The sequence below is a fragment of the Anarhichas minor genome, unplaced genomic scaffold (assembly GCF_050575085.1).
Source record: "Anarhichas minor isolate MPS153535 unplaced genomic scaffold, ASM5057508v1 ptg000042l, whole genome shotgun sequence".
NCBI lineage: Eukaryota > Metazoa > Chordata > Actinopteri > Perciformes > Anarhichadidae > Anarhichas > Anarhichas minor.
The window spans coordinates 1,180,933-1,204,842 of record NW_027466488.1 but is presented as its reverse complement, the minus strand read 5'-3'; the positions used below and the strand labels follow the sequence as shown (position 1 = coordinate 1,204,842).

Here is a 23,910-nt window from a genome sequence, read left to right as displayed (position 1 = left end):
CTGCTTCAGGGAACAAATACTCCAGAGAAGTACTGTACTGACTTACACAACCTGCTTTCTTATATTTTATATTCAACTGCTGGTCAAATTGATTTCAGAATGATTTGTGTCACCGTCTCATTATTTCAGGCCAGCACAGACTGCAGTCTGTCAGTAGCTCCCACTGTCTGAAGCGTCCCGTTGTTGAACAGCACCAGACATCTACTGAGGTGCTGTCATGCTTAACTTAGCAGTAATGGAAAATTTCTAAAGCCCCTCAGATACAAGTAATGAAATCTCCTGCTCTTTAATGCATGATGGCTCAGAGAGAGCTGGGGGGGGATTAGAGATCTCTTAAACACAGGGTGGTACAGCAGAGCCAAGGCTCATTTCACCTAACCTTCAACATACTCCCCAGCAAGTGGTGGGAGGAGACGATGAATAGCCTTCATGCATAATTAATAGTTCCAGCAGCACAATTATCATACAAATTCCATTGTATGTAATATGATATTTAAAACACAGGAGACGCGTACCACACATGCACACACATTCATACTCACACAGCTATGCACTCAGACACACACACACACACACACACACACACACACACACACACAATCCAAGAACAAAAGCCAAAGTACAAAGCAGCAGAAAGGATTGCAACAGAATGCCCTGAAGCTGCAGTGGTGCATCAAACATTTAAGCACTATTGTTCTTTGCAACAAGCTCTGTGTTTCCACAAAGGAGGAGCTGGATAATGTTAACACTGTCGGTGTAACAAAAAGACATAAATCCCTTTGCTGTCCTCTGGCAGAATTCACAGACAGAAAAGAGAAAAAGACTTTGCAGCATGCAGGGAAAAGTTTTGTCGCACATTTTTAAATAAAAATTACACAATTACCAAATGCGGGCTGCCTATATTGCGCTCGGTATAACAAAAGGAGCGAGGGGCCATTCAGATTTCAGCGAACGAAGCTCTTGTACTGTGCAAACCATATTGAAGATTGCACTGCTGCAGCCTCTCCAGCACAGTATAGGGCTGCCCCTTCCCACGATAGCTTTATAAAATCAGTGAACAGAACAGATAAAGTGCTTTACGGCAGCCATCCATTGTAACACCCACCATTGGTTTTGTGTTGAAAAAAAGACCAGGGACCAGAAGGTCAGAAGTTGCATCACAATCCAAACACCCGCACTTCATGTCTTCATAGATATCATAAGCTGAGCTGCACGCTAAATCTTTCTCAAAATCTACAAGTTGAAATCTTCCGAGAAGAAATGCAAAACAAAGCCTGTTTCAGTAACGATAACAAAACCATACGTTTGTCCCGTCTTTACTTTGCGAATTATTTTGCTACAAAACCTTTTAACCTGTTTTCTTACTGTTATACAAGCAGCCGTAAATGTTTGCATGAATTTGCTATAAACAGAAAGGCTATCATTTAAATATCTAAATAAATATCTGATCAAACAATGACTAAACAAAACTATGACCTGATCCCAACTTTTGATGCTTGACTGTTTGACACATTGCGGTCGGTAATCAAGTACTGTAGTTCAATACCTAGACCTAGTAAATCATAAACTGTCTTTAACAAAACAGAGATTAGGATCAAGGAGTACCAACCCATCCTTCCTGTGTTACAGAGACCACAGTGTGGGAACCAGTGTGTGAGGATTGCTACCAAATAGTGATGTAGCAATGAATATCCTTAGAAAAACTGCAAGTAGTAAACAAGTTTCGCTGGCTACACGTAGACATAAATCTGATTCAATGCCACTTCAGTGTTACCTTGAAAGCGTATTTGCGGTTTATGTGGTCATCGGGCTCAACTGGTGCAATGACATAACTGGGCAGAGGGATGCTACCGAGCACTGCCTCCTCTCTGCTGTCTGTGAAGCAAGAACACAACACACAGAAGATTAAAACATCCAAAAACAGAGATCTCTAATTCTGCCAATACCTTGTACAATGTTTACAAGTGACTGCAGATTTATGAGCAGAGGGGAAATTATCGAGGCATAATTCATAGGTGACTCTTGTCTGGTCGAGGCCATGTGGCTGCATGTGGCTTATCTATTATTCAGTGTGATTAATTGAGGAGGGGAGGTAGATGCTCTAGCAACACAAGCACAGATTACACCCCCTAATAAAACCCTCAAGTTAACAAGGAAGGAGAAGTGGGAGTAAGAGAGAGCACGATATGTTGTACATCTAATTACAGGCTGTTATTAACCAAGAAATGAATCTTCCCTCAGATGAGACTGTATCACCATTTAGATGTTTGTCTGTTAAACCCTGGCCTAGTGCACTTTTCATAGACTCACCTTTGTAGTAAAACAAGCAGTAGTCTGACAAAACAAACCACTTCCTTTTCCACAGTCGCATTCCGGAGCTGTCCTGGAGGTGAAGGGGGAAACACAACACGCAGAGTATTTAGAAATCCTTCCCGCAGGAACACCTTTTAATTAAGTTTTTAATTAAAACTTGTAGTTTGGGAATACAGTGCATGTTAGAAGCATACCATTTGAACAATAGTTTAATTAAAGTTTATTCTTAACTTGCAGCATATGGCACAGAGCTGCAGCCTGTACACTTAACTCAGTGCTGTAGGTCTCTTACTCTGGGATTGGTCGGGAGCTATTGTGTTTCATACGGTACGTCTCAACATTATGTGCTCTCATAAAACACTCAAGTCCAGATTAAAAGGGTTTTGTAAGGGCAGTCTGGGCATTCATTCAGTAAATGTTACAGTTCATAGAACATCAGCTTTCACACAAACACTCTTCAACATTTGCTCCTATACGTGTAAGGTGGGGTTTTTCTTTCAGAGCATAAGAGCAAAGGAACTCCAGCTCACCTGTTTATAGAGCCAGCCTCTCACCACCACTGGGATATTCAGGTTCCTTTTAATAGCATGATCCCTCTTGCCAAAACTGTGCACTTTCCCTGTACCTCTGCAGCCCTGCAGAAAGCAAAGAAAGACCAAAAGGCTTTATAATGTGTTGCTGAAGAACTTTAAGCTACTTTACTTTGCTTACCTGAGGTAACATACAGTAATTAATAGAGCTGTACTGTCTCTACTGTGGAGACCAGAGGTTCTCAAGCTTGGGGGACGCGACCCTGGGAGGGTGTGGATTCAATATGGAGGGAGTGGATGATTAAAAATGTGGAGTGAAATTTAAGTTTGGGTTCAATTAAATTCCACTTTCCCCAATATTGTTGATTAATAAAAAAAATAAAGCATTTTTACACAAGGAATGGGAGTCATGAATTTGTTTTGGCTTCTGAAGGGAGACATGGCATAAAAAAGGTCGGACACATACTGGGGTACGCCATGACTCTGCCCTCCACAGTGCAACATGTAGTTACTAGGAAGGAGAAAATGACTTTCCTGGAACTTCCTTCTTCTAACACCCATATCGAAAAGAGGAAATACCAACTCGCTATTCCTGTGGATGGGTTCATCCATTTATAATCAGGCATATTTTTAGACAAGGTCATTTCAGACAACATGTTCTCTGTAAAAAAAATAAAAAAATAAAATAGTACTTTTAAGCAGGTGCTTTTCTACAGAAATACCTGGGGTGTCGGGTTGACCAGCTGGCTAAAAGAAGACACAAATGTTGAGGGGACAAATATGCATACGTTCCTCATACGTTCTAATGAAACAAAATGAAAACCACCAGAGGGATCAAAAGATACGATGATTCTGTCACATAGAACAATCATCACAGCAATGTTCTTTACGTTATCTGTTAATCTGCCGGTCATTCTCTCAATGAGTCAATAAAATGTCAAAAAATTTGCTCCAAGAGCCCACGGTAACAGCTTCAATATTGCTGGTATTGTCTGATCAACAGTTGAGTTTAGTGTACTGTCATATTAGACAAAGAAAAGTAACAAGGTTAGACAAAGAGAACCAGAAAATGTTATTTCCTTAAAAAACGATGTTAACGATTAATCAATCATCAGAATGGTTGCTCATATATTTCTGTGATTTTTTTACATCCTGTGCTTCTGTGGTGTGTCCCATTTTCAGTGACAAAACACGTTCGCAGCAAAAATTTCCATGATCACTGTGGAAACAACAGCAAGTCTATCACAAAGACTGTACACTTTGTACACCACACCCCTGTCCAGTCCCAGAGGAAGTTTATTTGAGTTTTATCATGCTTGAAAAATGACTAAATAATTGCTCTCTGAGCATGTTAATCTGAATGAGATAATGTCTTCTCGAGTTGTTTAAACCAGTTTATCAACATAAGCATTAACGGTCATCAAGAGAGCTCCTAAAGCAATTTGCTACCACAAAAACAGATGTTTGGTCAGTTAGAAAATATAAAATAAAGAAAACCTGGGAAAAAAAAGTGATTATATTTTAGTTAGATCGTTGTTAAATTTATAAAGCTTGACTAACACAAGTAAAACATACTCAACATGGGCTCTCACTGAAGACAAACACTGTAACTCACCTTTGTCCCTGAGTTAGCATCCACTGCTGCTGAGGTCACAGCCTTAGAGGACTCTATGACCATGCTCGGGGATCTCTGATTGGCTGCTGACTTGGACATACGGGCTTCTATCCTGCAGTTGAACAGGCAGCGTAGAAGAAGATCAGTAATACAGACGGGATGATGAGCATTGGATAGTGATATTCCTTCTTAATTCCATAGACAAACTACAGACACACAGGGAAACAGAGCGCAGCACTGTGCTGAGCTTTCACATATAAAGGATGTGACTATTTCCTGACACCGCCACGCGACCTGGCCCAACCAATGGCTCTGCGGTGGCTGTGTTAACAGTGGAAGTTCCGTGTGCCAAACACTCCATTGACACTTGGCCTGACACATATCATACACACACCCGGCTAACAAGACAAAACAAAATTTAGCCTTGCGTTAAAGCACACATGACACACACACACACACACACACACGCACACATATAGTATCTTTGGACAGATTCTAAGGAATCCACAGCCCACCTCCCATTTCCTCATGATGTCATCATATTACTATGGACCCAGAAATATCCACATGGAAGAAATACAGCGCAGCCCATTTAGATTTAGTGACAAATAAAAGATTTTGTATTGCAGACCACATTATTCGAAAGATTTATACATGGTCGTTTGATCCTCAACCAACCATAATATACTTTATACTAAAAAAGAGATGCATCATAGTTAACAGGAACACTAGAGACAGCAAGGATCAATTCGATTTAACAAGGTCCTGGAAACATTTTGATTTTTTTGTATCTACAAATCCTGCAGACCTCTATTACATCCCATTTTAAAGGTGCTCTGTTGAGTTTATATGGGAAGAGTGTGCAGACCACTCGATTAAAAGGTAGTCACTGTCATGCCCCTGGAATCATCCTGAGATTATGGCAAGTTCAGTTGTACTATTATTAGCAAACTCTGGAAGTGAAGGCTAGTCTTCTGTGTTGCTAAAACCACCAGGTCAGGCACCAATGATTAAACCACGTTACACTCACTTCCAGTGTTTGTTGTAATTTGTTCATATTTTCTCTCACAGGCCTGGAAAATACAAATATAATTTCTTAAGAAGGGATACGATAAGGAAACTTCTGCAACATTTTCAAAACACATCAGCAGCCAGTCAATCAGTATATTTGACATGCAACTGTCCAGTCCCTGGCTGAGCCTCTTCCTGACTGCAGCAGTGAACTTACAATAGGAAACAAAGTGTGACCTGGCTCTGCATTTTTCCGCAAAGGGGTTAAAAGCAGTTCCAACCCTGTTGTTTTTTCCTGCTGTGTGTTGCAGCACTACACTGAGGCTAAGGAAAAGAAGATAAGCTATAGATGTGTGTTGGCGGCTAAAGAAGCAAAAAAAAACAAGGAGTAGAACAAATGGGAAAAGAAAGAGACCACAGTGGCACAAAACTTACAGTATCTGCACTCACAGCCTGGACTGCAGCCAGCATTTGTACAGGATGTTTCTGTTGTATCAAGGGGACTCTGCTGTTTTATGTGAAGCTTTCATACTGTTTACCACCACTGCCATTGGAACAGTTCCCCAGGAGATTTGTCGTGGCATGAGGTGGAGAGGAGCGATATTTCACATCACGTAGAGGAAAAGACACTAAACTCCATCTCTCCCTGCTTCTCTTGCTACTGTATGATGGAAATGAGGGCATTTTTTTGTATCCTTTAAGGCAGTGGGTGCACATGTGGAGAGTTGACGAATTGATCATAGTGGGATAATCTATAACAAAGTCAAAGCCTCCAGGCCGGCTGGCTGCTCTGTCCTCAATCCGATACGGGTCTCCAGGGAACACACTGAGGTTCTCCTCACTGGGAAGGCAGTCAATGATTCATGGAAGAAGCCAACTTCCTTTTCAGCTATAATTGTATGCAGAATGAAGCCCATAACATCACCGTGACAGTGAACAGAAGCAACACTTTGCCGCCCCAGTGAGGTCATGCTTGTGTCGCACACATTCAATACCAAGACTGCACCCCAGCTTTCACGCTCTCCACTAAACTCTACAACAGCGTTACGAAAAGAACGGAGCAAGGGAGAGGCAGGAAAATACCGCACTAAAGTAAATAGACTTGGGTTGAGAAGAAAAAGTAGCACACAGCAGTTAGCAACGTGTGTGTACTGCAACACAGAGTGGTTCGGAGTAGAGTTAAAAGTAGCGAATTCAAATTCACACTCTATATAACTTACAATGTTAATGCTAATGCTAATTAAAAAAAGAGAAGATGTTCCATAAGAATTATTTTACATTTAAGGGGGGTGTTTAATGTGGCCTAGCATAGCACAATGACTGGAAGTAAGAGGAAACAGTTAAGGTGGACACATACTCAGCCCAGCACTATACGATGTGTCATCCATCACATTAAAGAACTCCTTTAATCTGTTTGCCGAAAGCACAACTCTTCTCCTACAGTAGTTTCCAACACAGAGGCGATTGCCGTGGTTTCAAGAATTCATACGGACAGTGAGGACAGTATGTATAAATACGTTGTGAGTGTTCCTTTAACAATAAAACTAATTGTATTATGCTCACTGTATATGCAGAGACTAGGTTTCTTATCCCGTCCTGTCCTGTTTCATGGCATCCCCGCCATACATTTGTGAGAGGGGCATGTAACTGAAGCTATTCTTACCGTAGCTTGAAGAGATATTACGACAGGCATTCCTAAGAAAAATAATAATTTAATCTCTGTTAAAAATATGTAAATAAAGCAACCGTAACTTTAAAACCCCTTGATGGTGTACAAATCCATGACTCAACAGTACTGAACTAGGGATAATGGAGAGTTTCAGGAAATGAATGACAATCAGTTCTGCATCTTTTAATTGGTGGGAATGTGGAGGTCACATGTCTCTAAACCTGCTTCTGCCTAAAGTGGAATCTGCGCGATGCATGATCCTCTTACACCAGCCAGCTTAAATACGATCAGACACCTGCTGGCATATATTTAGGGCTGGGCTAAAATTTGATTTGATCATTTATCGTCTTTCAATAGATTCACATCATATGAAATCATATGTCCAGATATTGTGATACACAATAACGTTGCCTAACTTGACAATACCAAATGCTTAGTAACTCAAATTTCTCAGGAAATCTGTTTATTTTGGCCACATCGCCCAGTCCCACTTATATTCTGCTCCAAACCTGCTGAAAGCATTCACACAGATTCCTACAATGACATAAAACAATGACACTAAATCCAACTGCCGCAATGTTGCAATACAACGAAGAAATATAAACTAAAAATATATGCAAAATTCTCAGAAATTCTGTGATTTGTTGTTATTAAATATACAATCTTTATTTCAAAGAAGTCTCACCATTAAAAAATAAAACCTACTTGGCACAGAAAAATCTCATTCTGTCAATGCCAGCATCAAAGTTAGAAGCACAGTCAGACTTCCATTTTTATGACCTCAACTACACTGAGGAAAATGCCCCGAAACAAAACCGATGATGAGATTGATGAGACAGATTCATCAATCCAGATGTGATATTGACACGGTCAAAAGCATATGTGAGTGTCAGCCATTCCATTACCAATAACTGCAAAGGCAATCATTTGAAGAATAATATTTAATAGTCTCTGGGATCTAAAGCCACTGATAAGTAAGTGCAGTCAGTTATGAACGCCATGATGATAATGAACACATTTCATTTGGTGAACATAATTACAATGCCCATCCTTTAGTGTTCTGACTTTGACCGCAGCTCATTTTCCTGATGAACACTTAGCTGAAACTGTTTTTGCTTTAGATAATAGACCCCCCCCCCCACACACACACACACACACACGTGATATGCCACATTGGGGAGGGTGACAGGCTATTTCCCAGTCTATTTCCGTATTCCCACGTCATAACCTTGAGCTAACCGATCTGTATTTTAAGCATGCAGTACATGCATCGTTCACACTCACCTGTCCTGTAGTGTGTACTCTGTGTTTTCAGGGGATATCTGTCTGGTTACCGGGTGTCGAAATGATGTAGCCCTCAAGTTGTGGCTGCAGGACAGAGAGAGATTGAAAAGAGGGAGGATGGAGGGAAAACAACAACAACAAAAAACTAAAATTAGCATCAAGTCAGTATTAACACTCCTGCCTGATCGCGTCCTGTGTTTCTATAGTTCTATTCGGCTGCTGGTTGATGTTATAACACAAACCTAAAAGTTTAGCTTTCAATGAACCCCCTCAGTCAACTGTAAAAAACAATCTTTGGTAGCACTGCAGCCGGGTCAGGAACACAAAGTGTAGGGCTCAGCACTCTCCCTTAGCCAGCTCACCATGCGTTATTGATTTCAGTTCGATGGGGCCATTCATTGCTTTAACTAGACGTATGTTACTGTCACAGAATAGAATAAGAAACCGACAAGTGGTCAGTGGTGCTGGTGTTGAGAGGATTGAAATATGATGCCTTTTCTGTTTGTTGTTGTCCATCGAATATTTATTTGTGACTAGGCAAGTACACGATTTGGACAATTGAATTTACAGTTTTGAGACAAAATGAAACAAAATCCTGGAAAATATCGAGTATTTACACATGCTGTCTGATATATTGACGCATAGCCAAATGAATCTACTTCTTTCTCATACTGTATTTGGATGATGTTTCTTATGCTTCGCGAAGAAAGAGATTCTAATCACTGACGTATTTATCTGATGCCCAACCATATCATGGCAGGTTAAGCTCCAAACATTCATTGTATTTGGTTCCATTGAGTCTCTCTCACTATTTACAGAAAACCCCACAACTGCAGAGGCCTTCACAGTGTATGGCTCTCCAGGATTATTTAGCTGCCTTAGTTAGATCATAATCTTTTTCAATTTTATTTTGTATGCACATGTAAAATGTGGCGTTTAGAAGAGTTCTGTAGCGGCATTATTAGGGCCGTGTATTTATCATGATGCAGGGGTTGCAATTCAATATATTGCAATACTGTAAGCGAGGCGATACAACACAATTTTTAATACCTAAGTTAAGGAAAACTGTCATAAATAAGGACAAGGCTCCATTGTATTCACCATATCACAGAGGCCTTCATTCTCTATGGCTGAAGATAGATTACAACACTGTTATTTAGCAGTCGGAGGTTTAAACACAACACAAAATGAGCCACAGTCTGCCACAAATCTTTACACGTTTACTATTCATTTAAAATCAATAGTATTTTTAAAAATCGATACAGTATCATGAGACAAAGCATCGTGATACCCAAGTGTATCATATTTGCTTAAAGCCCTAGACTATATACAGTCTAATATTATGGAAGAGTCTACCAGCAAAGACCTGTGTACTTCCTCTATTCAGGTGTAGATAGTGTTGGGACATCTGTCTGAGTATGAAGACAACAGATATAAATGTATATGCTGATGTCTTTGTCCCATTCAAACTGGCTGAAAAACTGGGGAGAATGACGATGTGAGATAATAAAGTGAATTGCATTATTGTTAGTGTTGTATTGTATTCCCCCCGCCCTTTTTTTTTAGCTTCTCCCATCACCATCATGCACAATCTATTACAGCAGAAAAAAACACAACACATATTCTTCAACAGAAGTCGAGAAATACTGCGCACAAGCGTGCAATAAAAGCATATAGAGTAAATACTGCTTCTGTGCAGAGGCTAAATCCATGTGCTGCTTTTCATAAACATATACATGGATATAGATAAAGACATAGCAGAGTTCAACATGTTCACACTATCCAAACATAAAGTGAGCCACGGGTAAATCGATGACTACGTACATATCCAGCAGTAAGGGATTCATTCTCTGAAGGACAGCAGCACAACTTCAGCACTATGAAGGTGCCGGTTGATACAAACAGAAAGTGGTGCCTCGCTGCATCACCATGCAGCAAAGGGAGGGGAGACAAACTGGGGAGGGTGGAAAGATTTACGAGTTGACATTTCAGAAAAGTTCAGAGGGTGGAACAGGAATGATGCTGAGTGGTTCTGTACACACAAGCAACATAACATCAAATATGAACTATCACACATTCATGTAGAAGCAGCTCTCGATCACAAATACATGCACACACACACACACACCCTACACACAGGCTTGGCCAGGCTTGTTCCTGGTAACAACTCGTAATTTGCTGCGCTGCACTGGGGACACACTGTAGAGCTCTGCACCAGCGTCCCCTGTTAATTAGGAATCTGCATTCTTTGAGGCTTTTGTTTCAGCCGCATTACTTCCGAACTATTTATCACAGAATTCGCAGCATCCCCAGTTGGTGTTCAAACACTGCAGCACAGTGGGTCTGTTTGTTTTTGCAGAAAACGATAGCTTTCATCAACGCTTGTGACAATATTGTCCCAAAGGAGAAGATGAACTCCTGCTGCAGAGGAGCTGTAGCACACTGCCTTCTAGATTAAGTACCGGGGAAACAGCTTTGTTGTAGTTGCTTGAATCTAATGTCCCAAATATGATTGTGTGTAGGGGCTCTACATATATCGTGATTACAGTAATCAACGTCAATCAAATTACCTCGCAGTCATCTCTGCTTCTTTTTAAAAGATGATTTAGATCCCAACAACTCAGTTCATCTTTATTTTGTATGGGGTAAGCATAAACAGAGTAATACCAAGCTATGAAGCAGTGAGGCACACATTTCTTTTGTAAATATGTGTACATTGGTAACATACGCTGATCATTATTAATAATTCAGCAGGCCAGAAGTTGAAAGAATCAGCTACATATTTCCCTCTCAGCAGAGATATTTTGTATTTTGAGAACAGTACTTATCCTGAGAAAAGTTCTATGTTTGACAGGTTCAGGGAAGTTTTCTATATATTGTAATATTCTCTAAACAAGGCACAGCTTCACATCACCAGCATGTTACAGGGGCCCAAAACACTAACCATGAGGTCAAGCAGAGTTTCTGCTTCCATCATGCCAGATAAAGAAGAGAAAGAATGATTGGTATTTATACTTGCAGAGAGGCTCAGGAGGGGCTTTCTCCATGTAGCGGTGTTTACGTGTACAGTAGAGGTGTTACCACAAAGTAAACAAGAGCGAGTTCAAACTCTAACTGAAGTAAGTCAATTCAAAATACGAGTTTTGTGACCAACCTTTATCCTCACGGACCAGCAGCTAATTAGGGATTTTCTATAAACTGAGTTGAGTTTAGCCAAGAAATGTGTAGAAACAGTAGCATTGCAGCTCAAATCATAATTCTCTCTCTCTCTCTCTTAGCAGCAGGGGCACCAGGGGCAAAGCTCTGTGGTTTGAAAACCTCTATCTCTCTTCCTCACACCAATAGAAACACACTAAGGCTCCGAACTGCACCACAACACACGCCAAAGACAGGGATCACACCATCCACTTACGGTCTCAACTCCTGTATCTATTTACACCACTCTTCCAAAGAAAAAGAAAAAAAGTCCCAGCGGTGAAAAGGAAAACTCCCCAAACCCGCTGTTTGCTACTTACTATGCTCTGCTGTAACATGCACACAGTGGAGACAGCCTCGCCTGCTGTGAGAGGGAATCAGCGTGAATCAGCTGCTAGACTCGCTGTGGTGCTGCAGGTCTTGGAAATCCTCTCGGCATTATCAGGGCAGGAGGAAGATGCAGAGAGGGCTCGTAGCAGCTGGCATCCGCAAAGAGCAGAGTAAAGTGGAGCCAGCAGGATGAGAGCAGGAGGGGGAGCTCTTTATCTCCTGCTCAAGCGTGCTGTCTGAGAGTATCCCCCCCCCCCCCCCCCACACTTGCTGGGTGGATGGTAGAGATCTAACTCCCTCCCTACAGGGGTGCACCTCTGTTGCTTATCTGATCCTCCTCCCTTCCCCTATTTCTACTTCCCTCTCTCCATCTGTTAGTCCCTCTTTCACAGAATTAAATTAGTGAAACCTCATCTCTTTAAAGGAAACAGTAAGTTATAGCTGCTGTTGAAGTGGACAGACTGTATATCAGTCAATAATGTAGTCTTGTGAAAAGGGTCTTTCTGGGTCAAGTTTGGGCTTGGTACTACTGTCTGAGGGTCGCTTTGTAATCAATCGGAGACACTCGCGTCACCGCGGTTGGGGCAGTCGCAGGCACCAGTTGCCTTCGTCCCCCTAAGTTCATTCCCCATCCCACATTCCCCATCCCCCGCTCAGTCCGTTCATAGAGCCTCTGCTTCCTCCTCCGCCGCCGCCGCCATAGTAACTGCTTCCCATTCCGCCCTGGTCAAAACGTTCTTCACCAATGAAGCCGCCACATGTTTAGATGGATGTTGGATAGTGTTTGTCCCACAGGTGTACCGCTGGTATCCTCTGAGAGGCTGGTATCCTCTGAGAGACTAATACTAATTAGTTGAGTATTTAAACCATTCCAGAATATACATTGCAACTTATAAAACAGATGGCACCTCAGGGTTGTTTGAGTCTACTTTTTGAAGCACTAACAGTGACATTGACCTTTGACCTATGCTTAAAGGGAACTGAAACTAATCCTGAGGAACGCTCACCAGAGGAGCAGCTGGTACAAACATACTGTAGGCCTGTGGTAAATATATCGAATCTGACAGACAACCAAGGATTAGGGAGCTAACAAAGCAGCAGTTTGCCCCTAGCTTATGTTTCATTCCTTTCCCACAGATATTCAATTTATAAGCAGTTCAATTCAACAACATCTGTCTAAGTACATTCACACAATCTGATAGAGAATTCAACAAGTTCCAGCCCACAGGGAAGCACGGAAAACAGGCGCTCTTATGGCAAGCGGTAATTTCCAGCGCTGTGAACAAGGGCCAGAGGAGCCTCTTGACTCCCTCCATGGAGCCTTCGTAATAAGCATCACAGCAGCACTGTGGTGTCTGAAAACTCAAGAAGGAAATTTATATTCAACTCACAGTAGCATAAAAAAGCAAGATGAAAAGTAACAAACTAGCTAATTACTGTAGTACCAAAAATGGTTGAAGTCATTTGTGTAAATATGTTTGAGAATACATTTTAATTTCATTTAATAATAATAAATACATTCAACATTTGAAGAAAATTCTTAAATTCTTAATTGCCACATTTACTGATATTTCATGATATAAACTGTTTTAAATGTTGAAATTAATTAACTGATTGTAATCAAACACTAAAACTTTTTTTATTTCATGGTGACAGTCCTGTATACTGAATATACAGAAAGAACATTTAATATGTCAGATTTCTAATGTACAAGTTGCCATTAACATCAAAACAGCTCTTCCATCTTGCACAAGAGTTGCGGCGAAATAAATGTCATATAGTAGCCTACATTTGGCTTTACATGTCACTAGTGAACTAAAACGTAAATAAACCTGCAATTCTTCTAATCACCAGAGCACATGCAACGGAAATCAATTATTTGAGTTGGGCTGCTGACTTAATATCCAGAACAATTCAATTGGCTGTAACGGATGTATCATGAATATCAGCAAGCTGTTAATACTCAGATGATATGCTTATTCCAAAGAATAAGAAAAAAGCAAATCAAAGAAGGACTGCAACAAATGAGGTGCCATGAACCAATACTGAACTCTGTAATGACAGTCACTTCTGTGTGTACGACACCCCACCCATGTGTGACAGGACATTACATCGTGTGTGAGAGAGAGAGAGAGAGAGAGAGAGAGAGAGAGAGAGAGAGAGAGATAGAGAGATAGAGAGAGAGAGAGAGAGAGAGAGAGAGAGAGAGAGAGAGAGAGAGAGAGAGAGAGAGAGAGAGAGAGAGAGATAGAGAGATAGAGAGAGAGAGAGAGAGAGATAGAGAGAGAGAGAGAGAGAGAGATATCATGGAGCTTCAGTAACACCCTGTAGCGTCCCAGCTCTGGCAGGCAGAATTAATTAAGCCTTAATAACAGCGGTTTGTGCTCAATATCCAGACACAGGGAGGGAGCCATTAAGGAGATAAGCATTCTGCAGCAGGATTTGCACATGTTGACTGACCTTTATCAGCTTCATAGCAGAGCACTGCAGCAGCCTTGCCCGGCTGACATTTGAGGAGGAATTATATGGGCAGTCTCTCCGAGGAGTTATTGGGAAACTCCACTGTCACTCAGTATGGAAATGAAGGAAACCAAGCAAACACATTTCACACTGACTGACTGGCTTTTCCCTGTCATTGCACTCATTGACTACTATCATCAACATCATGATCTTCACTGTTTACAACCGCAGAGATTGTAAGCTGAGTTGACAGTACGACACAGTGATTACAGCCTTACTGGAGAACAGATATGCCTCACTACCCACGCATGTACAGCATCAATGAAACAGGAAAACCCTGGTAGAAGCTCTGCTTTTATGGAGTCTGTAGCCGTCCAGCAAAACCACTCAAGCAGCACTGGGCACAGAGTGGCAAAGGCAGGCTCAAGCAGGCCCGAAGGAGAGCAGACACAGGTGCAAGGACTTGCCAGAGTCTGAACCCCTGTCAGAGAGAGAGAGGGAGAGGGTTTGTCACCTCATTAACATTCAACACACACACAGTTCTGTCACAGCACATTTCATTGAAGTCACAATGGTCCTTTAGGCCATGCCGTTCCAAAACATAAGCAAGGCAACCGCTAATTGCATTGCAGTGAATGCAAGAAAGGCCTGTGTTGGAGCAATAATACAGAATCAGGATGCAAGGAAACACTACTCTCCATAAATTAATAATCGTCAACTTCACTGACATTTCATGATATAAACTGTTTTTAATGTTGAAATGAATTAACTGATTGTAATCAACCACTAAAACTTCAATAATTATTTCATGGTCACACTCCTGTATACTGAATATATAAAGAAAGAACATTTAATATGTCAGATTTATTGTGTACAAGTTGCCATTAACATGTTGATTTCCTGGTTTGGATACTGAAATATGTTGCCAAAAATAGGTGCTGCTCATCAGTTACATCTCATTTCATGCCTGCTCAGTTGGAAATTACATTTTTCAAACTCTAAGTCAACAGCAAAAAATAATATTTGAGGCTTAACTCCAGTGTACAAACAAAGGCTTCACAAAGAGCCCAAAACCCTTATTAATATATTTTACACAGGAAGGTTTGCTCTTGGTCGCACTGTTATAAACTTAGACTGCGAGTGCCTCAGCACTTCCCCTGCTCCATTGGCACAAATTTGGCTGACTGATAAATATTTATAAATGGTGATTTGAAGTAATTCATCAAAGAAATTGTGGTTTTATAAAGCCTCCAACCATGACAATACAATGACTTTCCAAAGCACTTATCTTAGGGATCAATAGGTACAGGGATACGCTGCGACAAAGAAAAAAGTTAGGAAGTTTTCTGGTGCGAGCATTACTCTGGAGTATAAATCGATGACGGGGCCCCTGCAGCTTTACGTCAATATTTATTACCACAGATTTATCCTGCACCATACTCACTGAATAATGATGACCCAGGGCAACCAGGAGTCATCTTTATTTCATCTTTTCATTTGTATTAACAAGGATTGTTATCATCTGAAGGGTGCGAATGTCTGAGTGGGAAGGGGAATACGGGGAGGGGGAAAAAGGAATGTTTGATACTCTTCCACACTTAATCGAAATTAGAGTTAGGTAATCCTAAAAATAGCATCACTGGTTTGCATTACTACAGTTTTGAAAAACCACGCATCTGCAGCAGCTTCTCTGTGGGCTTAAAAAAGTCAATTGTGGCAGTCAATAATGCTTCATAACATTGTGTTAAATCCAATTTTAGCAGATAGGAAGCTCACATGAAAGCGAGACAAAGAAGAGAAGAGACCAACATCATGAAACTCAATAGAAGGCATAGTTTGTGAACCTCTTTTAACCCATCGTGGAAGTCTACACACCGGACAAATTGAGAAAAGGACAAATCTAAACGTTCTCCGTAAGGGGGGGGGGGGGGGGTGAGACACTCTTCTCTATTGCACCGCTGCATCTGGAATTAATCTAATAAAACTTTACACATGAATATCTTGCCTTGTGTAATTCTAAACATCAGAGCAGCTTAGTTGGTCTGAAAGTTCTGACATTTCATCTCGCTTGGCAAATCTCTTCTGGGACACCGAAAAGCTGCAGGAGAGAAAGTTTTGCAAAGCAAAAGATCTCTTAGCAAGACAAAAAACACACAATCAGCAAAAGCATCACATACCTGACAGTGCAAAAGAGATGAAAGACTGCAACGCTCATCAGGGGATGCTATTAATCTCATCTGTAGCCCTACAATTGCATGGATGTTATCAGTGGAGCTCATCCACTGATAACAATTGTTTTATGATAAACACAGCATCTTAAAATGTCTAATTAGTGAGACAAGGTGATAAGCTGACATCATGGCATGAATCAAACTATTCAAATCTTTCCCAAGCCAACTCTAAAACAGATGAAAGTAGAACAGTCGATGACTCGTTTTCTCTCACGCTACAGTCTTTCCCCCACTGTGATCAGCACATCAATAGCGGAGGCTCAAAGGCACTTTGCTTCAATTCACTGACGGACACACAAACATTCAGACTCATCTGCACTGAGTCGAGTTTTATCATCAAAGGTCTGAGCCAATCTCAGGTGACATGACAACATGCTTTGGGAAACCACAGGTTAAAGAGAAGTAACATGCGGTTGACCTCCCGTCTCCAGAGGCTCCGCGGGTGCTATGAAAGAGATGTAACTGACTGACACTGAGGAACTCGACCATGCAGGATCAAGTAAAGGTAGGTCATCAGTGAAAACAACGCATCAGCACTCAGCAGGACAGCACCAACAGCTGCCTGTCCCGTTACTCTCCACACTGCAGTACTCAGTTATACTTTGTCACAGCAGGTTTTTTATTTGAAATCCTCTTCTTCTTCTGTTCTATAAAAATAAAACACAAAAATGGAAACGCACAAAAAAAAGAGTCAAGAATCAAGTTTGAATGGTGTATTAAGCAGAATCTTAAATGTCTCCCCTATTATCACGTCGCAGGGTTTCTCTTGTTTGCCTGACACCACACGTCATGTTACACTGTAGGCTGTTGACCATCGAGTACCCAAAATCCCACCTAAAGCACGCGTCCTTCATCAGTTTAAAAGCTTATTTACTGTGGCAGCACATTTCCAACACATATGCAGAGCTGAACTAAGCATATTTGTGCTTTTAATGTCATTACACCAACTCACTCTCACAAGCAGTGATATCTGACAGGCCCCACTTACTTAAAATATGAGGTTGCAAATTGGATTTGACAGCAAAGACCATGCTATGGTAGACCGGAGATGATAGAGGAAAAAAGGAGAGGAGGAACCAGGGACAAACCCCTGAGACATTTATGGCAAAGCTGCTCTGTAGCTATATGATATGCAAGCCAGTCGACCTGGCAGTCATTACAGGAAAAGCAGATCGAGGTCTGGGTCCAAGCGAATGATTCCAGGTCAGGTAAAGGTAGTCACTACCGACTGACACAATCTTGCAAATAGAAACACACAGTGAGGGAACCTGACTGGAACGAGGCATGAAAAGCAACTGCCAGCCAGCACAGCATACTGGAAGATCGGCAACGGCTCCTAATTCAAATGAATGTAATCAAATGCATGTAATTACGTTCCGTCTCAAACCTAAATTATTTCTTGCCTTGCCTTTCCCACGCTGACACAGCTCTTCTCTTACTGACATGATGGAACGATGGGCAGGCAGCCGGGAAGACATCCTAGCTCATGCCACTGCATCTGCATTGTGGAAGATTACCAAAATGTAATTGGGATGTGTGATATGATAAGCCAATCAGTTTCTCTGAAGCACAGTCGTCATTTGTCTAATGAGGTCTAAACTGCTGTAGACATTGGGATCACATATCACAAAGTAGATCAAACTTTTACATCCTGAGACTGCACACGTTTGCCTGTGGCTAAAGAGCTGGAACATCTGCATGAGTGTTGCATACAGTATCTCAGCGGCTAAATACAAAGTCCGACCTACACCACGAAGCCAAACACAGCTATCAATCACTTAGCTGTGCAATGTAGGACAGAAGGGGATGTGAAGTGCGGGGGAATGTTAAAGCTGAAAATCTCCGTGAGGAGATAGACGGAGGGCTTGGAATCTGCAACTCCAGGCAGGAAAGACCTGAGTGAATGGTGTGCTGCAAGCCTTGTTGATAGTGCTGCCATAGGTAGCTAAACAACACAAACCCACCCGAGAGACATTACTTTACACTGGCACAACTAAACCTAATGTAGGATGTAAAACACTGTCAGAGAATAGGAAACAATATCACCAAATATCTAAAAAACTGTTTCATTTCTAATAAAACTTACCAATGAAGACCATTCTTGTAGTGAGAAATGGTGGTAACTGATTCAACGTTTATTAACATCACCAAGAAAGAGATTTAAGTAGTAGTTCATTTGAATTTGACCGTCTCACCCTTGAATCCCTTCAGGGAGCTCCACCCATGTGTAGGAGGCTTAACTAGCTAAATGATCATCGCACTGTCAGCAGAATACAAATTAAGAGTACTCGAGAGCTCGAGGTTCAACGAAGAAAGAATCAGAGAAGATGAAGAGATTCTGGGCCCTCTCCCCTTCCACTCAACGTCACTGTCCTTATCCACAAGCTGGGTAACTTATGAACCACAACGAAGCAGTGCAAAGATCAGAACCATTCAAAACACACCCCATATGTTCATCTAATTCCACCCAAACACCACACGCACCACAGCATTCAAGAGCAGCAGAGCACTGTAACGTATCAGGCATCAAGCATTCACCGGCACATGTTACGGTGCCCTGATGCTCGCCATCACATGAGGGACAAAAGTACATTTAATGAAGAAAACATGATTTCATGTTCAAGTGGCAAAAAATGAAATAAGACAAAAAGACACTTTTTTTGATGAAAATGTCTTAACTGGGAGGAGTGATGATAAATGAAATATCCTCGAGTAATACTCTATGTGTGCTGTGTTCTCATCAATGTAGTGGTGAGAGATTATTTAATATTCAAACACATACACATTTATAGAGCAGACTTTTCTGCTCATCCGATAAGATTAAATATGTTTCTCCACCATTTCTCTGATGAGTGCCAACGCAAAATCAGCAGAGGAGAGGAGACAGGCCAGGAGACAGGTGAGGATTCTGGGAGACAGGCTCTTTATCGGACTTCCACGTATAACTGCATTCATCATTTGATATTCATACAAAGAACACTGTTCACAGCATCCTCCCTGTGATGAAAAACGGATTCTGCACGGAGATGGTGGTTCACTGCACAGCCTCTTGGCCGTCTTCCTACTGTTTAGAGCTTTAAGATCATTTATGATGAAGCAGCTTGTCCGAATTCTGCAGCAGTCGGAGATGACAGCTTTCTCTGTAAAATGTACAGGACAGGGGCCCTCACTCCATCTAAGATCTAAGCATTGTGCAGCAGACCAAGCTGTCAGCATCTATACCTAGCCACGTGCACCTTCAAAATGCAGTCCTATCAAGCACAAACAGACACAACCCATAGCACAAGTGTACCAAAACAAAGATGACCTACCTGCAGGTTCTCAATGCCAGTCCCATGCAGCAGCATTTATCATGTGTGAGACTTACTCCAAGCATTATCCTGTCTCTTCAAGCTCTGAAGAGCCGTCTGCTCCCGGAGGTTTTACGGAACCAAATGAATGAATGATCCGCAACATGACTCTGTCGGACTCAGCCAAAGTTAGGCAATCTGTCATACTACATACACATTCCCTTGAGCACACACACACACACACACACACACGCACACACAGACACGCACACACAGACAGACACAAATTGCATATGTTCATGGTCAGATTATCTGTTTGAATCTCTAAACCCCATAATCCTGCAACATCAAAAATAAATCAAACATCACAAAAACAAAAAAATGAAATTGTAACAGAAAAGCAAGGCAAAAATAGGCAGAGAGGTAAAATGTGTAATGAGGGCGAGCACACAGATGAACACGGCACAGCAGCTTATTCTGTTGTTCTGGGTGGTTCAATATTTGCAATTTTGCACATCATTAACATGCTCCTGGGAAAACACCTCTTTAAGAGCTGGCAGCGTAATTAAGTCCAATAACCTCAAACACAACTGTTTTCATCCATCTCTTCTTTAAATATAATGTCATGTTAATACTGTGTAAGTCTTCATGATATCGCCACTTATGCTCTTCATAATGTAGAGAAACAAAGCAGGACAGGCATAGTTGAATTATATTGTGTCCTTAAGGATTACATCATCTGAACCAGCTTAATCCCTGTTTTCTGATACCATTTCATGAAAGCCATGTCACTTGCCAGTGCTTTTGTCCAAAAGCAGAGGGGCAGATAAACAGCCACTGGATCCTCTAACAATCGGATTCAGCTAACCCTCATGCTGTGAAACATGGCTAAACCCCTTCCACATTCATGTTGGTGGCATTATTATGTCATCCAAACTCTAAATACCCTTCTTCTACCCCCAAACCCTTGTCCGCCACACACACACACACACACACACGCACAGACACACACACGCACACACATGAAAAACCAAAGATTTGTTTTAACATCGGGCAGCTATATTCAGCCAGATGACGGTGGAGGAATGTATACTAGGAGACAAAACTAGACATATCTATTGTTCAGACCCTTGTTTACATTACCATTTGGTACAGTGGTAAATGATTAAGTCATGAAAATTAAGCAAAAATACAGACGGTACTGTAGGGGAGACATGTGATTAGTCCTGTTAAAGTTTTGCTGCAGAGAATCTTGGCCGTGAGGGTGCCCAAGCTTGTAAAGCGCTGCACACTTTACTGCAGCAGACCTGTCTTTTACAGCAGTGTTTGCTTCAGTGTGTATATCTATACCATGTTACCAGTGGAGAAAAAAACAAAGACATTTCTGACTTCTCATCAAGATTAGCAAATAACTTCTCCTCCACCCAAAATCCCTCTTTGCAGGACATGCCGACTGAGTCAGCTCTTTGTGTGTGCAGGTGTGTGTGTGTGTGTGTGTGCAGGTGTGTGTGTGTGTGATATCTGTTCTCTGCTGTGATCTAACTGTGTCCTGACTAGCTCCAGGCTTGAAGGGACTTCTCTCCCGCAGTTCTCATTACAGAATCTGAGCAGACACACACAATGCCGCAGAGCAAACTGAGCACACTCACACTGGGGAGTTACATTACAGTGACACACAGGGCTAACACAACACAGCTACTCCACGACTGCAATGCTCAGTGGCAATGAACAACATGCGGGCACCAAACACAAAAGACCCAGCCGCCTCACAAGACATCTACCAGGATGCAAACTGTTCATTTTTTTTCTGGTGTCATTGTCTTGTCATATTATGCATAATAGCAGTGTCTTCCCATCTGTTCTGCATAAACGTTCTGCACAGAAAGCTATCAAAGCTCTGTCGGTTTCTCTCACAATATGTTCCCTCTAAATTGTCATTATCTGGTATTTCTCTATTTAGATCACAAGAGCACGCTTTTTCAATACAGAAGTGGCTTTAAATACCTGATCACCACATTGCATGATTAGACATCAAATAAGGGATATTGTAACATAGTACACAGTGTTACAAAAAAACATGAAAACGAATTTAATAGTATGGTTTTGGCCCACTCCCATCTGTCCCTCTTGATTGCTTAAGCATGCAGGCTATCGCATTATCATTTTATCAAGGAAATTAAAACGATGGATTAAATGAATTAGGTGAGGTTCCACTTGGCTGGCAGTGGGTAACTAAATTGAGGGGCTATTTTTAGATCTCTGTGTCCTGAGAGTGTGTGGAGAGCTTGTAGAGACTTACGAGGCTTATCAAGTCAGGCATCAGTGCAGGAAGGTAGTCCACATCTGGTGCACAGCTCAAAAGCTAAAACCTGGCCAGCAGGATGGAGATTTTACCACAGCAGTCTCTTTCCCAGGATTTCTATCCCACTCACAGAGGCTCATCTAAATCACATTCTGGGAAACTTAAATGGTCACGGTCTTAATACGCAGAGAATATACTCCCTTTTCAAATACCACAACTTTCTGTTAGGTGTGATCATTACGTCTATTCTTAGAAGCATCAAGTCTCCCTGGAAGTGTGAAGATTGTGTGTGGTTTAGAAGAGGTCCCCCCCCCCCCCCCCCTTTCTACTGCCTCTCCTCTATCCATGGGCCTTCTGTCCCCTGCACCAATTTTAGGTGTGTCATTTGTCAGGCTGAAGTAGTCCAGCTAAAGCCGCACTTAACAAAAAGTATGACCTCTATATCAGCTAAGCATACAAATGAAGCGCTGTGTCTTTTGGCCACATTTCACCCTTTGGCCAAGGGATGAGAAGAGAAGGATGGGCTGGGTGTGACTGGGCTGCACTCTACATTACTGGAACAAAACAAAAAGTCAGATGTTATCCAACGCCTTGAGGAGAACCAGACCCAGCTAAAGTCGACCATTACTTAACTCATTGAAAACAGACCACCACTCAAGACTGGACAAACCCACAAGAGGCTCATTGATGTTAGTTTAAAATGAGCTAGGTTTGAAATGTAGCTATATACAATACAATGAGAATAATATTGATTCAGCGCTGAACCAAACCGTCAACTTCTATTATCGGCAGCTCACGCTGGAGGTGAAATTTTGCGGTCTGGTGTTTACAGCCCACTGCCTCTGTAGCTGAGAACACAGCAGGAGGGCTGGCCGATGAGGGAGCACATGCAGGAATGATAAATAGGCTAAGTAACCGTATCGCTGCGGCTGACATCCAGACAGAATGATAATAAGCTTGATGTCTTGTGCATGGATCTATGGCATCGACACCATGTCACAGCCCATTTCAATAGACAGAATTAACCAAAGAACAGTTAAAAAACTTTAGCTTTTCCCTTCATATACCTGCATATCTGACCTAGGTTGTACTGGTAAATCCATAGATTTCAAACTGTTAATGTGCAGCAGGCCATTTACAGCTGCATGCATGTTCAGTTCACTTTGAGGCTGATAGGTGAAACACTGTGACTAGAGAGCTCACGTGGTGTTTCTTCAATCAACGATGTAAACAACATACAATGTCAGCAAAAGGAGAGCAATATGAGCCACCAGAGCATGGAAAAGTACAAAATGCAGCAGATGTGACATTGCATGTGTAAGTCTGTAAATATATATACAGTAAATGTCTGTGTGCCTGTGTGTGGGCTGGGCCCTAAGAGCAGATGTGCTAAGGATGGAGAAGCGAACCCATGTAAACAAGTACCTTCCTTTGAGAAGTGTATCTCCGGCTCACTTAGAGGTGAGGAGGACTGCATCAAACCTCCACTACGGTCTAACCTATAGAGACATCCCACATTAACCATGTATATAGAAGAGCATCATAATCAGCCTGAGAGATCACAGTTCCGCTGACATCAACACAGCGGTCAGTGACCTGTGATCATGCAGAGAGCATCTCTCTCTCCCTTTCTCCCTCTCTGCCCTCTCATTCCTGGAGAGACTGCACCATTAGTACACA

The 23,910-nt window shown here is 41.7% G+C and overlaps 1 protein-coding gene across 1 annotated transcript in view; it reads right to left on the bottom strand.

Annotated features, from left to right (window-relative positions):
- plekha7b (pleckstrin homology domain containing, family A member 7b) overlaps positions 1-23,910 on the bottom strand; it is a 64,365-nt gene that overhangs the window by 26,859 nt on the left and 13,596 nt on the right. Inside the window, exons 4-8 of the mRNA XM_076110039.1 lie at positions 8,423-8,506; positions 4,459-4,570; positions 2,844-2,948; positions 2,311-2,383; positions 1,775-1,875 (exon numbers count right to left, since the gene is read on the bottom strand). Of these exons, the coding sequence (XP_075966154.1) occupies positions 1,775-1,875; positions 2,311-2,383; positions 2,844-2,948; positions 4,459-4,570; positions 8,423-8,506 (475 nt within the window). The remainder of the gene's footprint in view (positions 1-1,774; positions 1,876-2,310; positions 2,384-2,843; positions 2,949-4,458; positions 4,571-8,422; positions 8,507-23,910) is intronic.